The sequence below is a fragment of the Apaloderma vittatum genome, unplaced genomic scaffold, assembly GCF_000703405.1.
Source record: "Apaloderma vittatum isolate BGI_N311 unplaced genomic scaffold, ASM70340v1 scaffold5801, whole genome shotgun sequence".
NCBI classification, from domain to species: domain Eukaryota; kingdom Metazoa; phylum Chordata; class Aves; order Trogoniformes; family Trogonidae; genus Apaloderma; species Apaloderma vittatum.
In genome coordinates, this window is record NW_009699579.1 from 9,581 (window position 1) to 24,321 (window position 14,741).

A 14,741-nucleotide genomic window follows, 5' to 3' on the forward strand; every position below is an offset into this window, starting at 1 on the left:
AAGAGAAATGAGGGGAACATGAAGTCAGTGCAGTGTTATATTTACAAGAACACACACCTTTTCTGATGACCACTGTTTCCTGAAACAATTAATGCCAGGCTTTACAATTCTCAGCTGACCAACTGAGGGCACTTTGAGCTGTCCAGGTGCAGATATAACCTACAGCAGTGAAAGCTGAGGAAGGACAAACTTTTCTAAGTTTATTCATGTCCAGTTCCAACCTTGTCTCCAAAGAGCACAACATGTCTCTTCCTTCCACTTACCTTGCAGAGGACAAAGGACTGAATAAAACATAGTGTTTTGAAGACTCTGATCAGGCATACAGATTCTTACCATCAACATATATTGCCCACAGTATAAAAATACATATATAAAATTTATTTTGAAGACTGTCTCATTCTGCTGTGCAGGGAAAAAAATAAACATCAAAACTTGTTTCCTCTATGTTGAAACCAGTCTGAAAACTCAGCTTAGATAATATGTAGCCTATAAGATTATCACCAACATTAACATTTTTAACGTAATGTTCTCCAATCTCTTTTTCTCTCCTTTTCATTTGTTCTAAACATTTATGTGTTTGTTTGAATGCCATATGCATGTAAAATCAGTCACTTTAAAGCTCTGAAGATGGACTAACAGGAGGTAACTTTCTACCACAACACGCTTGTCATGTAAGGATATAGCCTGAAAAAAAAAAATTCCATCTTTCTGCCATTTTCAGTTTGTTCATTTTTATTAGTAACTACCTCTGATGTTTTCACGTCCTCATAAGAAAACTGCGTGACAGGTACTCCAAGGTAGTTGATGAAGTAATCGGAATCTCCCTGTATCTGTACAGAGCTCACATTAGATCCCAGACATCTAGGTTTTTCCACACAGTTGAAGCTCTGGCTCTGAAAAACAAAGACAAATCAAAATTGTACTTAGTGATTTGCAACTGGACTCTTTTGTTAAGATTTATCAATACCTCGTTCACACCACGTTCTTTGCATTGAAGCACTTCTTAAGGAGGCTGGAACTCGCCGTGGTGCACGCAGGCATTACCTGATTCACGCTTAGTCGTGCACACAAACTTTTCTCCTTCTACTACACATTGCAGGCTTAGGGACCGGCCGCAGCAGAGAATCAAGCGTGTGCTGCAACATGGCTGAGTCTTTCAAAGGACACTGAAAATCATGTCTAATTGAAATGGTGGGAAGGGCAAGGGAAGAAGCCTTTGGCAGGCATATAAAATGTCCCCCCACTGGGCGGGAGATTGGGGGTCATCATGGTGCCTTTTGGAAGCATCGTCAGAGATCTTTAATGTCTGCTAAGGAATCAAGTCTTTCTTCAGTTGATGGCATGCTCTCTAACAGCAAAAACCTGAATCAGATAACCATATTCAAGCTGTCTATGGCCTACAAATTGCTGGCAATGTAAAGAATTTTCTTTTAACCCCTACTCTGCAACTGGAGCAAAAGAGAATTAAAAGGCTAAAGATATATAAATACACATTTTCCGGGGGAATTGGTTAAAACAATTCTAGTCAGTTACATGTTCAGATTTCCTTCGCATAAGCATTTAATAGAGAAATCTTAGCAAAATAACTGGAACAAAAGATGAGAACTGGAAAAGAACCCCAAGACTGAGTGCTACATACTGGTGTAGCTTTCAAATACACCAGGTAATTCAATACTTAATAAACAGCATGCACAAAGGCTTTCAACATCTATTATAGCTAATAAGCTACTTAGGTTTCTTTGTAAGAATGGTAGGAAATCAAAGTACTATAGATTATTTATGGCTAGCTAACAGTTTATACAATAAAACATAACTTCCTCAGACCTACCTACTAGATTTACTAGCATACCTACTTACAGTGTAAGATTAGTTCCCCTTTAATACTAAAATACACTAGCTTCTGTATATTAAAGTTTCTGTGGTTAGCAGTTAGAAAAAGACAAATCTTGGTATTTTTCCTTTTTAAAATTAACATAATTATTGCTTCCAGGTTTCACTTCAGTGCTATGAAGAAAGCAATTGCATATTACTGAGTATAAGGACAGCTGTTTTCTCACAGAGAACTATTTTAAAATACTTTGAACAAATAGCTTCCTTTTCATAAGCATTTTTGAAAGGTGGCTATACTATTCTCCTTGTTACGCTTTTGTGTTCCCACCATTCTCATATACATTCACAGTTGTGCGAGGTGTGTCCAGAAAGACAGAGTTACAGTCAAAACAGAAACAGAAAAATTCCGTATGTGCAGACAGCAAATGCTATTCCCTTTAATGTTATTCATGGAGCAACATGACTCACAGCAGCCACAATTCTGCCTCTCCATGTAATAGTAAGGAAAAAGAATAATAAAAATTGAACATGAAGACATTTCTTTAATTACAACTTTTGTTTCTGTGTTTCACTCACCCTTTACACCAATACTGAGAAAGTTTCAATCACTTTGAGAAGACATTTAACAATATCACAGCATGGCTGTTCAAATTCATGCTGCTATCTTAACAGTCTCAATAAAGTCAGTAACCTTGCTTTTTTAAATAAAAATGCAGCTACAACAGAAATAGCAGAAGCACAAACTATATATTAATTTCAAAAGGTGTTTTTAAATACCCACACTTTACCTTCTACAATCTTTCCTCTTCAAAAACACTGTACATACAGCACAGAAATACACATTAAGGCATCTTTATAATTTTATGTATACATACGCACACAAGATCCATTCTTAAGTGACTGCTCCTTTTGGGAATCATAAGGTGTTTAAGAACCACACAGTGTACCGTACTACTGTGTAGGTTATACTATCTCCTAACTTTCTCACACTGTCCAAGACATTTGGTCAAGTCTCATAAATGCTGGGCATTCTACTCTTCCTTTAATGTTTAAAAGTTTATTGAATTATGTGCTACCTGGAATTGCCATTTTTTGGGTTCACTAGGAAAAGCTCTGGAATAAGCAAAAGAACCAGAGTTACCTATCAAAGGAAATCACAAAGTTAAATGACCAAACTAATCCCAATAAATCTGCTGGGCTAAAAAATTCAGTATCAGAAAAGACGGAGCTGAAGAGTCAATGACACCTAAGCAAGCCATATATTACACAGAAGGAAGCTGTTTTTCTAAAAAGATCTGATCTTAGCTCTCCATAAACACAACTGCAGCAAAGCTCTTCAAAGCTAACGCTGTTTGCATCCACTTAGGTTAAGAATTTATCTAACTACTGCCAGTACCCAGAATTAATTTTCAAGAAGTATTCAGTAGAAGGATATCTTGAAATGTGGTAACGGCCATCAAAATCTTAATACATACCTCACAGAGGTAAAGGAAATTGAGCAGGGAAATGAAAGTATCGTGTTTTATTCTTGTCAATCTAAATCTTTATACCTTTCACTCTACTAAGAAAACACTAACCTTTCATCATCCCCTATGTATACACATCTAGGATTTGTATGGGATTTTCAGCAAAGGAATACAGTGAGCTGCTGACTGAAGGTACAAGTGTGGGCTTGGAATTTATACCTGGAGTTTGCAATGGAGACAGAGTAATAAACGGTAATAGAAAAGGAAAACAAGGTTTCATGCAATGAGTAACATTTCACACATCAAAAAAATGTAAGAAATTTTTAAGCTAATATGTGAGAAGTCAACTGGTGTAACTGTTCTAAGGCATTTTCCATCAGTGTCATCTCACTATAGCCCAAAATTGTCAGCTAAGTATCAAGGACATTAGAAAGCTGGATCATTTTTATCATCTGCTAAGCAGATTAGGTTTCTCACACACACACACAAGCTATCAATTTTACAGATACTGCAGGAATACAATAATTAACAGAGTATTTTGATATTATTCCCCCTTCCGTATTGTTTTTAAGAGGTGAAAATGATGGTAGAGTCAACTAATTCTGAATATACACCACCCCCTATTTCTGCTAGCATACCAGGAAGCAAAAAAAAGAGATTCCTTCCTGAGATTTCCCTGAAGCCCAAGCCTGACTTCTAGGCAGCATTCTACTACTCCGAAAACACTTTACTACATTCCACTTTAACTATTCAAAAAGAATTTATTACTGTTTTCCTCACCATAGCAACAAAGAAATATTTTATATGTATGGAATTTTACATGTGAAATGTTTACAGATTTGGTTAAGAGTGCAATGAGATCTGGTACTTTTTTCACATCATCATCCTTTATGGTATAGGATTTATAGTTTTATGACAGAAATGTTCAATTTAGTAGTGCTAGCATCTTAAAAGTTTAACTGCTTTGTTCAACTTCCACTACTCACACAAGGCCTGAAAATGACTAGTTCAACAGCAAATATTTAACACTGCCCTAACACGGGAGAATGCTTCCTGTGCAAGATACTGTTCTCTTCCAATTTGTTTTTACTGTTAGGCTGACTCTACAACATCAGCATTCTTCAAGTCTTTGGCAATGGCTGCGAAGTTCATGTAATGTGTTTTGCATTCATTAAACAAATGAAATGTTTCCCAAAATTAATGGACTTCAAGATAAAGAATAATAATGTCCTACAATTAATAAAACTTCCCAATAATGAAGTGTTAACCTAAAAGGCAAGATTTTGCCTTAAGTCAATGCCAGAACAACAGCCTGTCATACTTACTTTGCACTCAGTAACAAATCAAAGCAAATAAGAAGTTGAAGGAATCAACAAAGCAACCTCCTTGTTCCACCTCTGTCTTACAGTCAAAAGAAAAGAAATTGAGGAGCAGTTTTCTAGAGCAAGATACAAAACTGAGACAGTCTTAGCCATGCAGAAGAGTGGTGCCAGGCATGGTAACGATAGGAGATGGACTGGAATGGTGGCGGGACACTTTAGGCTGTCTGCTGGCCTAAATACAGGTGTCTAACGAAGCTGCAAGGCCTTCACACAGACTTACTTGAAGCAAGACGGGAAACTTGATCTTACTGGATCAGCATCTGTAGGAGGAAGTATATCAACCCTCAAATGGGATTAAACTTTTTCATTTATATGACTGAATGAAGTTCCTTTATTTATACAGATTTGATTGTCAACATCTTAGCATCTCAGCCTTGTATTTATTATTATTGCTTTGCAGGTAAAAGTAACAGCAATTAAGTCTAATATTAACTGCATTTATAGCATTAAGTCCAGAAGCTAGACACATATAGCAGAAGCCATACCTAGAAATACCTATTTGCAGGACTATTTACCCACAAATAATGGCTACGTTAGTAGTTGCTGCTTTCCTTTCCTTCTCTCATCATCCTCATCTAGGAGAGTCATCCTGAAACTCTGTTTGATCCTCCCAAACTGAAGACACTACTGTTTCTGACACATAAACTAACTTCAAAACCCACTTAGTTAATTAAACAGAAATCTTGTTCTTGTATCACATGAAACTCTCATACCAAAAAGTACAAGCACCGTCCTAAGTTTCTTTCAATACGCAGGTGTCAGGAAACGAGGAAAAGATCATCTCCCAAAGCGGCACCTGCAATTCAAGACAAACAGGATGGCTTCTGTGCTTGGCAGCAGAATGTCGGATCCTGACCACAGACCAAGTGGGCATCAAGGCAGAACAGTGATGAAAGACTGACTGTGAAAAAAATTACGCTGCTAGGAAATGACGGTCACTCCTAAGTAAAAGACAACCGGGGAATGTGGGCCACAGAATTGGCAGGGGTGGGGGAGAAGACTGCACCAGTGCCAGTGTCCACACAGGATTTAAAAGCATTTTGAAGCTCTTCAGTGCCAAGTAATTTGTCAATCATCATGTAATAGCAATGGTGCATCACTTGGCTCTCCTTCTCCTTTTTTCCATCCCACAAGCTACTCTGCTATTTTTGCATGTTTAAATCTAAAATGGTATCATTTACCAAAAAAACACCCTCTTTATAACTTAACAATTTGACTAATTTTAATTACGATAATCCACAGAATCTTTCCTTTCACATATGCAGAAAACAACTTGTGATTTCCTGGTTTGGGTAAAAAAGTTTAATTGCTATGTATTACTTCACCAGTTGCAGTCAGGTCCTATTTAATGATCCTTCAAATGTTAGCTTTTATGTAGGAAAAAAATAATAATTAAAATCTTTAAAAATGCATCCAGAATAAATTATCAGTAATAGGCTCAGTAAGAACTAACTCCCTGTTGTAGAGTAGGCAAACTGCATTTCTTCAGCTGGTTTATCTTACAGTAAAATGCACATAATAGCATTATTTAGATCACTCAGTGGCTCAGGTCGGTCTCCACTGTGTCAATCAATGTCTCCCTTTAGGTTGGAAGGAAATCAAGCCACGTGGTTCAACAGTAATGAAGGAGCGGTTCGTGTCAGTGCAAGGGTGCACATGTTATTTGTAATTGAGTAATTTTAGATCTCTGGAGTTCATTTTGGTTTTCAACATCATGTTACAGGTTTATACTACAAATCTGAGAAAATGAAGAATACCATATGGCCCATTAAATACATTTAATTTGGGTTAACGTTATAAAATAGACCTGACACATTTAAAGTATAATCAAGTGGTACTTCACCGCAGAGCTTATTCTACCACTAATTAGACCTAAGCATTCATAGGTGCCGTTTGCTGCTATGTTAAGAACCTGGTGTAAATAAAAGCACATATTAAAAATAATAATAATTCATTTGCCATTTCTACAGTTCACCTTGCACCTAAAGACATGGACCTGTCAGTTACTTTTGGTTACCTTCCTTCCTTTATGAGACTCCGGTTGAAGTTAAAACATTAGCAGCTTTTGAAAATGGATTAAAATGTCCAAGTAGTTTCCAACAGGACAAATAAAGAGCGACCAATTATTCTTACAATGTATCAGTGATCCTGGCTTCAGAATTACAGCAAGAAGGCTTATTCTTCATGAATAATCAATCTTTATTTCTTGAGCTGAATCACACCTGTGTTAGTAACTGGTGCAAGGCAAACACATTTAAGGAGCTGAAGCATCATTAGACCACCTAGATGAAGTAAAATTATCTAAACAAAGAGCTACAGAATTTATTAATCACAGAGCGTGTAAAAATCCAGAAAGCAACAGATTAGCATCTTCATTACTGCAAATGTGTTACGTTCAATCATCATCAACAGGCAGGAAAGTCCACAGAAACTGCATAGCAAAAGATTCACACGTCTATGTCTCTCATCCATAAAAACACTACACTAACAGCTACACTGACAAACAAATCATTACAGGAAGAAGGTTTGACAGCTCTTAAAAATATTATTAGCTGTCTGCTTGTCTTGACTACCAAAGTCTACTGAAAAAAAATGATGGAGTTTCTACGAATTGTATTAATTCTATGGTAAGCATACTCCTGTTTCTCCCACCTAACGATGTGGTTTGGCTATAAACATTCTGCTTCGCTCTCCTGTCATTGCTGATTGATCATATATATTGCTATTAACGTAAATCAGCTGTTTATAAAACTACTATGGAGATTTAATACAGCACTCTCCGTTATAGACTTCAAAGTACTTTTAAATCTAGTAAAGGCAAGCAAGGTACCTAACATTTCAGTCTTGCCCAACATCACAAAGCAAAACAACTAAATAGAAGCTAAATGTATGACATTTCCCAAATTTGGAGCCTTATCAAGGTGTCATGATTCAAGTATGTACATAAAAATAATTCTACATTATATCCACTCATTCTTTCTCTGCATGAGAAAAAGGAAATCTAAATGTGTTGATGATAATTAGTACTGTATCAACCTAAAACCTAACTAAACCTAAACTGACTAAAACCTGCTGCATTTAATTAATTCTATATTTAGTATAAAATAATTAAAAAGGAATAAAGTGTTGGATACTTAGTTTATCAGCAATTTATTTCCTTCTGGTGTACACATATTTACATTTAAACATGTACTTGCAGCTGGAAAATACAAAAGTAAACTGTTATTCAGTGTGGGAGAAGAATATTGTATTTTCACAAGCAAAACGTGCCTCTCAGATAAATCACACGGCTTTAAGAGAATTGTTCTTTTAAAATGTATCCAGGGATTCTGCATGACAAAGACCTTTTTCACCCAGGGAGGCAAAGGAAACTGAAATTTGTGACAACTAATCAGATCAAACCGAGATTACCCAAGACCCCCTTCAGATTTCTACTGGACCCAGGAAAATTCAGTTTAAGAATGCAACACAAGGTGCCATACCTAAAATTTCAGTTTTACCTTTTAAAAAAGTGTAAAGTGATTTTGGCCTTTTAATGGTATATTCTTAACATATTGGGAAACTATAATACTAGCAGTTATAAAACAAAGCATGGAGAAACGCATATGCTTGGTGTGAAATATTTAAATATATTGTTATATGTTGTACTACTATGCAAATTTATTTTATTTTTTATTTAGTTCACAGCTACAAAATATGAGACAAGCATAAATCTGTATTGCTTGTTCAGGTCTTTGTTTTCTATTAAGCTGCATTTGCATGTTTTGAAATCATTGTCTTAGTTTTTAAAAAAGTATGACCATCTGTGGATGGTCTTCATAATAAACGGGACCTCACAGGACCAAACCACAGTTGAGATGCAAAGTGTACATCAAACTGGCAATAATCACAAAAGCGAGGTAGTAAAAAAATATATAGTATAAATTTCATTTCATTTACTGGACTTTTTCTTCATTTAACTTTATCTACTCACATTCTCTCCGATTCCTGATGCTTTTTCTATGATACTGAATTACATTTATCCTTCCTATAACTAAATTGAAGTCATATGCCTCATTAACTCAGACATACTTGTTGCCAACACCCAGTACAAACTGCTCAGAATTTTAATGGCTTTTTTAATGAGGTAAAAATCAAGTAGGTATGCTCCTACTTGACAAGAGAATTTCAGAGCAATCAAATATTTAGCAATAAAATTACATAGCATAAATTATATAAGTGGCAAGACTGCAATCGGAATGCTATCAGCAGTGCCTTAAAAAAAAAGAGTTGCAACGTTTAACAAAAGTAATTAAGACATTATAGAACATAGTTATGGTAGCTCTGTTTCTCCAAAATACCACTTACTCTAGACTCCTATACTCCTCAACCAGACAAGTACTGCATTCAAATTTCTCCCATAGTTTTTCATCAGCACAGATAAGGAGAAGTACCTCAGGTACCTCAGGTAAAGTAAATGTAGAGACTTATTTTCCATGACCATAGGGTCAGCTTCTACATTGAGTGTACTACTTTTATGTATAGTAAAATTCAGAAAACAGCTGAAGATTGTATCATTACATTACAATGAATACTCAGCAAAGAAAATACTATTTTAACAGAGGGAACCTGTCTCCACATCCAACTCTGAATACGCTGAAAACATTGTGTGCTTTTTTCACTGAGAGCTTATGTTTTTAAATCTAGTTTTAAATTTAAGCTAATTTTGAACATGGAATAGTTGTATTTGTAATTCAAGGATGCAGTCAAATCCATTTTTGATGATGTAAAAAGTAGTACTTTCCTGGACTTAATGGTGTTCAAACCTTTTCTTCCAAGTAATCACTAGCAGCAACACTGGTCAGTGTTAGTTGTCACATACATACTGAGATAATTGTGAAACCTGAGTTTAATAAAAGGCAATTTAATTGGTTTTAGTATAAAACACTGATCAGTTGGGATTTGATAAGAGCTGCACAACTTCCTTAATGTTTTATCTGTAGGAGTATTTGTTGTTAATATAAAACCACTGCTTAAGTAGGTAAGAAGATTAAGATTTGACAAGACAATACCACTTTCAAATGGTTAATATTTTATATTCAATGGAAATAGCTGTGGCTTGTAAATCATTTTAAAAGTCTGAAGACATTCGTATCCTATAACATGTATAGCCAGAAAGACTGTGAACGCATTGCAGTGCAGTCTAACTCTGTGACGTTCAGGTTCTGCCTTGCTACTCATTATGGGATGTATCATTCCAACCCTTCAAATGGATGGTAAATAATTCATGACAGTGAGACTATAGTCTTGATTCTCCATACCCTACAGGAGGAAAAAGAAGAAGGGGAAGGATGACAGATACGTATACTCATTGTATTATTTGAAGAGTTATAATATATTATATTTCAAGATCTCGTAAATGTCCCAAACAGAACTGTCATTGTGCAGTTGGATGCCAAATGAATATGTCATAACGTGTTGTTCACTGGTCTTCAATTTAGTTGCAAAAAAAAGAAAAACGTCAGGAGAAAAAGCTTCTGCAACATGCTTTGCACCAGAAATTAATTAAGGCTCACCTAGAACAGTGAACTATGAAAGTAAATTTAAAATGATCAACACTAGCCCCATGAGTATGCACAGTGCACACCTAGAGAAGCTGTGTTTCTCAGCTAACCAGATGGCTCAAACTACCCCATCACTCTATTCTACTTTTAAAAAAACTCAGAAAACACAAAACCACACAGAAAGCAAGATTTGTGTATGTACTGCAGCATCTAATGCTAGAAGTTATTAGTTTGTAACTAATTTAAATCTCTCCAACTATTAGCATTCACATGTCATGCTTCCTTCTGAATGACTCATCATCTGTACTATTTCTAGCAGAAACGTTTGCCAGTACTACTCCCCCCAAACCACGTGTCAAAGTGCAAATCAAGGAGAAAGACAGATGCATCAGAACTTAAGCAAAAGTCGGATTCTTTCCCCATGCAGTGGACTGTTTCACTGTGCTGAGATCTAGAATCTACTGCTTATGAACACAATATAATCTGAAGTGCATCACTAGAAAAAATAGTCATTTATCCCTGTCCCACATGCGAACGTATCACATGCCACGTATTCCCATCCCCTCCCCACACACCTCCGTTGTCCAATATATTATTAACTCTTTTCCAGACCCTAAAAATCCTATTGAATCATCTTGCACATCTCTAACACAGAGGCTGGACAGACCCATAACAACACATTATCCAAGTAAGAGGGGACACATAATCAAATAAACATGGTATAACAAGCAGAGCAGTCAGGTTTTCAAACTGGAGGAGAAACTTGCTGTCAAAATTTCTGTTTTGTTACTGTGATCAAAGACCAGAGTAAGTTCAATCATAATACCCACAAATGAATAATGTTTTTTTTTTGAACAGAACACAGAAAAGCACATGTAATACTCTGCAGGAACTCCCTTGCCACATTGGTAAATTATTACAAATCTCCCCTCATGGCACAACCCTGGAATAAGGCCAAAGTAATTTACTGCTGAGAAAGCTTTACCTTGTCCTGAAACCTCTCGTCTGACATTTAAACTTCTCAAAAGCAACTATGCATAAACAAATCACTCTTTTCCCACTCACATACAAAAACTATTTTTCATTCTTCGAAATGGAAAGTCACTCCTCTTAGTCCATACAGAGCATGAAGGTCAACAAACTACCATCCTATTTTTCATTAAAAAAACCCCCTCTCCTTGACTTCAGTGGGAACAGAGCAAATAGAATAATAACAGTATTTGCACTTAAGATATCAAGTATCTGTATCAATTTCATTTTTCAGAAAGATTATCATGAAGTAGATTTATTAAATTGTGTCAGACAGTACCACAAATACTGGTCTCCAGGCTCCAGTAGGAGTTAAATTAAATGATCCAAAAGATAGACGACTATTTTCTACAGCAGTGGTGCAAAAAAACTTTGGGACAAATGAACTACTGCAAACTCTCACTTAGACAGTGATGCTTTCCCTGACTGGATTCTTCCAACTTTTTTCTACTTGCGCCATATGAGGAATAAGGCTCAGAAATTAAAGTTCTGGCCATGCAATTGCTGAGTCACAACCACCCTAAGACTTTTACCGCATCATGTGATTATGTGAAACAACTGCCCAAAATGACTCTATTTACTACACAGTGTTGTTCAAACTGGGACACTAAGAAAGTTTCCAGGACGGTGTGCAGCTGGCACGCAAGGAGCTCCTTTCATAAAGGTTCCCTAGGCAACCTTAGGTGGTTTGAGGAGCTTGATGTTCTGACTCTAAGAGTGATTACAAGGAACATGGAATGGAGTGAAGACACTGTGGTCAGGTTCTATGCACTCAAAAGGAACTTCGGAGTTACCTCGGAACTAATAAGCTGCACATTTACTACCCTAGGCCAACAGTCTGTCATTTTTTGACAAAATGCCATCCTTTGGGTGAGCTTTGCTCATTATAATTTCATCATAATACCAAAACACATCTCCATCACAAAAGCTACCCATGTCCAAGGTGTGACCATCCCTCACTGAGCTTGCACCCTAATTTTTTCTAGTCTATACCTTTAAAAACAAAGCGAGGCAAATTTACACCAATCACAATGACAATATGCATGACTAGAGTCATTCAAGTTCAACCTGAAAGGTAATAAACAATATAAAGATGGCCCAAGAAAGGGGGGATGTTATGAAAGATATCGTCACAGTCAGGGAAGATACCACCACTGACTTCTGGGATCAGTCAATTGGCTGAGCCTTTCTTTCCCCCCATAGGGACATCTTTGGGTAAGATTTGAACACTTGGTTATACCAAGTGCTTTGCTGTGACACTTAGAAAATCTCTATAGAGCTGTTTTATAACCTAACCTATCTGTAGCCAGGCAATATCAGCCATACTTTTGCACGTGCTTTGCAGACAGTATCATTGGCAATCTAAAAGAATGTGTTTATCTGTTGCTTTAATAAATTACATTTTTTCTCAATCCGTGAGTTCCTATGGAATGCTGCCACACCCATAAAAGCTGGCTGTGAGTCCAGGGGCACCACTAGATTCAATGTGCGTTGAATAGTCCAGACTATCAAATCCTAACTGGGCATCAGACTCCGAATCTAAGCCCAGCCACCCTCAGCCCCTCTGATATCTGAGGACAAGCTGGAATGCAAGGGGGTTTAGTTTCTGCCAGCTTGATTTACTCCTTTAATGCAACAGCCATAAGTAAGTATTGTTGGTATTGTCTTTGTATTGGATAATTAAAAAAAATAACAAACCGGGAAAGTCAAACAAAAAAACCCCAGAGCAGGGAAAGCAGTAGTGCCACTACAGTGAAATGACAACTTCTTTCTGGTTTCCACAGAAGTTCACTTGATCTTGGTTTCAAAAGCTACAAAATATTAAGGTTTGGAAAACCAACTTTAACTAATTGGGTAAAATGTGATTTTAGCCAGACAAACCAAACTGATGTAGTCTAAGTAACTTTGTAAAGATTTTCACCAGAACATACAGGAGCCCATCATTACCCAAAACTCTTCAGACACCCAATTTGTCCCTTTGTGCTCTGAAAGATTAAGATTATTATCTGAGCTATTTTCAAAATCTATTTATAGTACCGAATTGGGATATTGTAATTTCTATGTCTTGTCAAGTCCTGGAGGACTAAAACCAAACTTAAATTTTAAGAAAATGTGGGGTTTTATTGTTTACAAGGTTCCAAGAATATGTCAGTACTTTTTTATAACAAGTAAGCAAATCCCAGAAAGCTGATAATGTATTTTATTGCAGAAATTATTAGTATAGATCTAGAAGACTGAAAACTGATAGCTTCTAACTACTGCACAATATAATCCAGTAAAAATAGTTATTACATTATATTCCAGGTGTTAGTCCTCCAGCTTCCAATCTTTGAAAGTTAATTATGCTGCAATGTAACGAAACTTTCTGAAACAATGCATGCACAGCCTGTAAGAGAAATGTTTATTCTGCACGCACTGAGAATACAGATTGACAAATCCAGTAAAGTGCAATCTACAGCCATTTACTCTTATCAGGTAAGGAAGACTAATGAAAGCTACATATATGTATTTTTGAGAATACTAAATTATGCAGTGGCTACATGAACTTCCAAAGGTGTGGATTTTAGTCAGTAGCATGGAAAAAAAAATTCATAGCCCAATATTTATTAATTGAATAAAGCTACTGAATCACAGAAACATGAGTTTATTTTTTCCTCAATATTAAATCTTTCTCTGTGCACTTCATCTTCCACGGTTTGCATCTCTGGCCTCACTGCTGTAATTGATATGCAAATAATTTTATGGATACAAGGAGTTTTGCTATGCTCAGAAGTACTATTTGGAGACAGAAAATCAAGCATGTGTAACCACACACGTATTTTCAGAACATAAACAGACTGTAAGTGTCAGGACATGGTTTTCATTGTACTGGTATGGTTGGTACTTAATAGTAACCACATGTTAAGACCATAGCTGTATTTAGTAATATCCTAACTACTCTACTGTCTGCCTTATCCTTTCCTTTAAAAAAAAGAGGAATATTCTTTCAGTGAGATCAGCTGCTTTCATGCAAGTAAATCCTGTGTGTGCAAAAAGGTAAATGATATCTAAAGATACTGAAAGATTAAATAACCCATCTTTTCTGAAGTAATTTGTTCTAATGTTTCATTGTCCTCCTTCTTAAAATAATGCTTTTCAGTTCACATGTAAATTTCTATAGTTTTATTTTCCACTTGTTGACTCTTATGCTATCCTTCATGTTTTACCATTCACATACTTTATGAGTAGCAATTTTCTATCCAATAAATAATGGTGTTGACTAGTACTGAACCTAGTGCTGCTGCCTGAAAAATGTTGGTAGGAAAATCTCCATTCAGTAATGATTCTCTATTGACAAGTAATAACTCCAAAGATCTATCGGTCAGCTTGCATGAATCTGAAATGCATGTCATTGACTGCTTTCCTGAAGCAGTGTTTTCAATGTGAGTTCCATAGAGCACCATATCAGACGTTCCATAAAAGTCTGTATTGCTATCTTTATTTAAAAAAAA

General features: G+C 36.2%; 1 protein-coding gene across 1 annotated transcript in view; it reads right to left on the minus strand.

Moving 5' to 3' along the window:
• Positions 1-746: 746 nt before the first annotated feature.
• The window catches only part of NAALADL2 (N-acetylated alpha-linked acidic dipeptidase-like 2), a gene marked incomplete at its 3' end in the record, with an annotated part of 181,204 nt that continues 167,209 nt past the window's right edge, over positions 747-14,741 (minus strand). The window contains exon 9 of the mRNA XM_009878431.1: positions 747-893. Within this exon, the coding sequence (XP_009876733.1) occupies positions 747-893 (147 nt within the window). The remainder of the gene's footprint in view (positions 894-14,741) is intronic.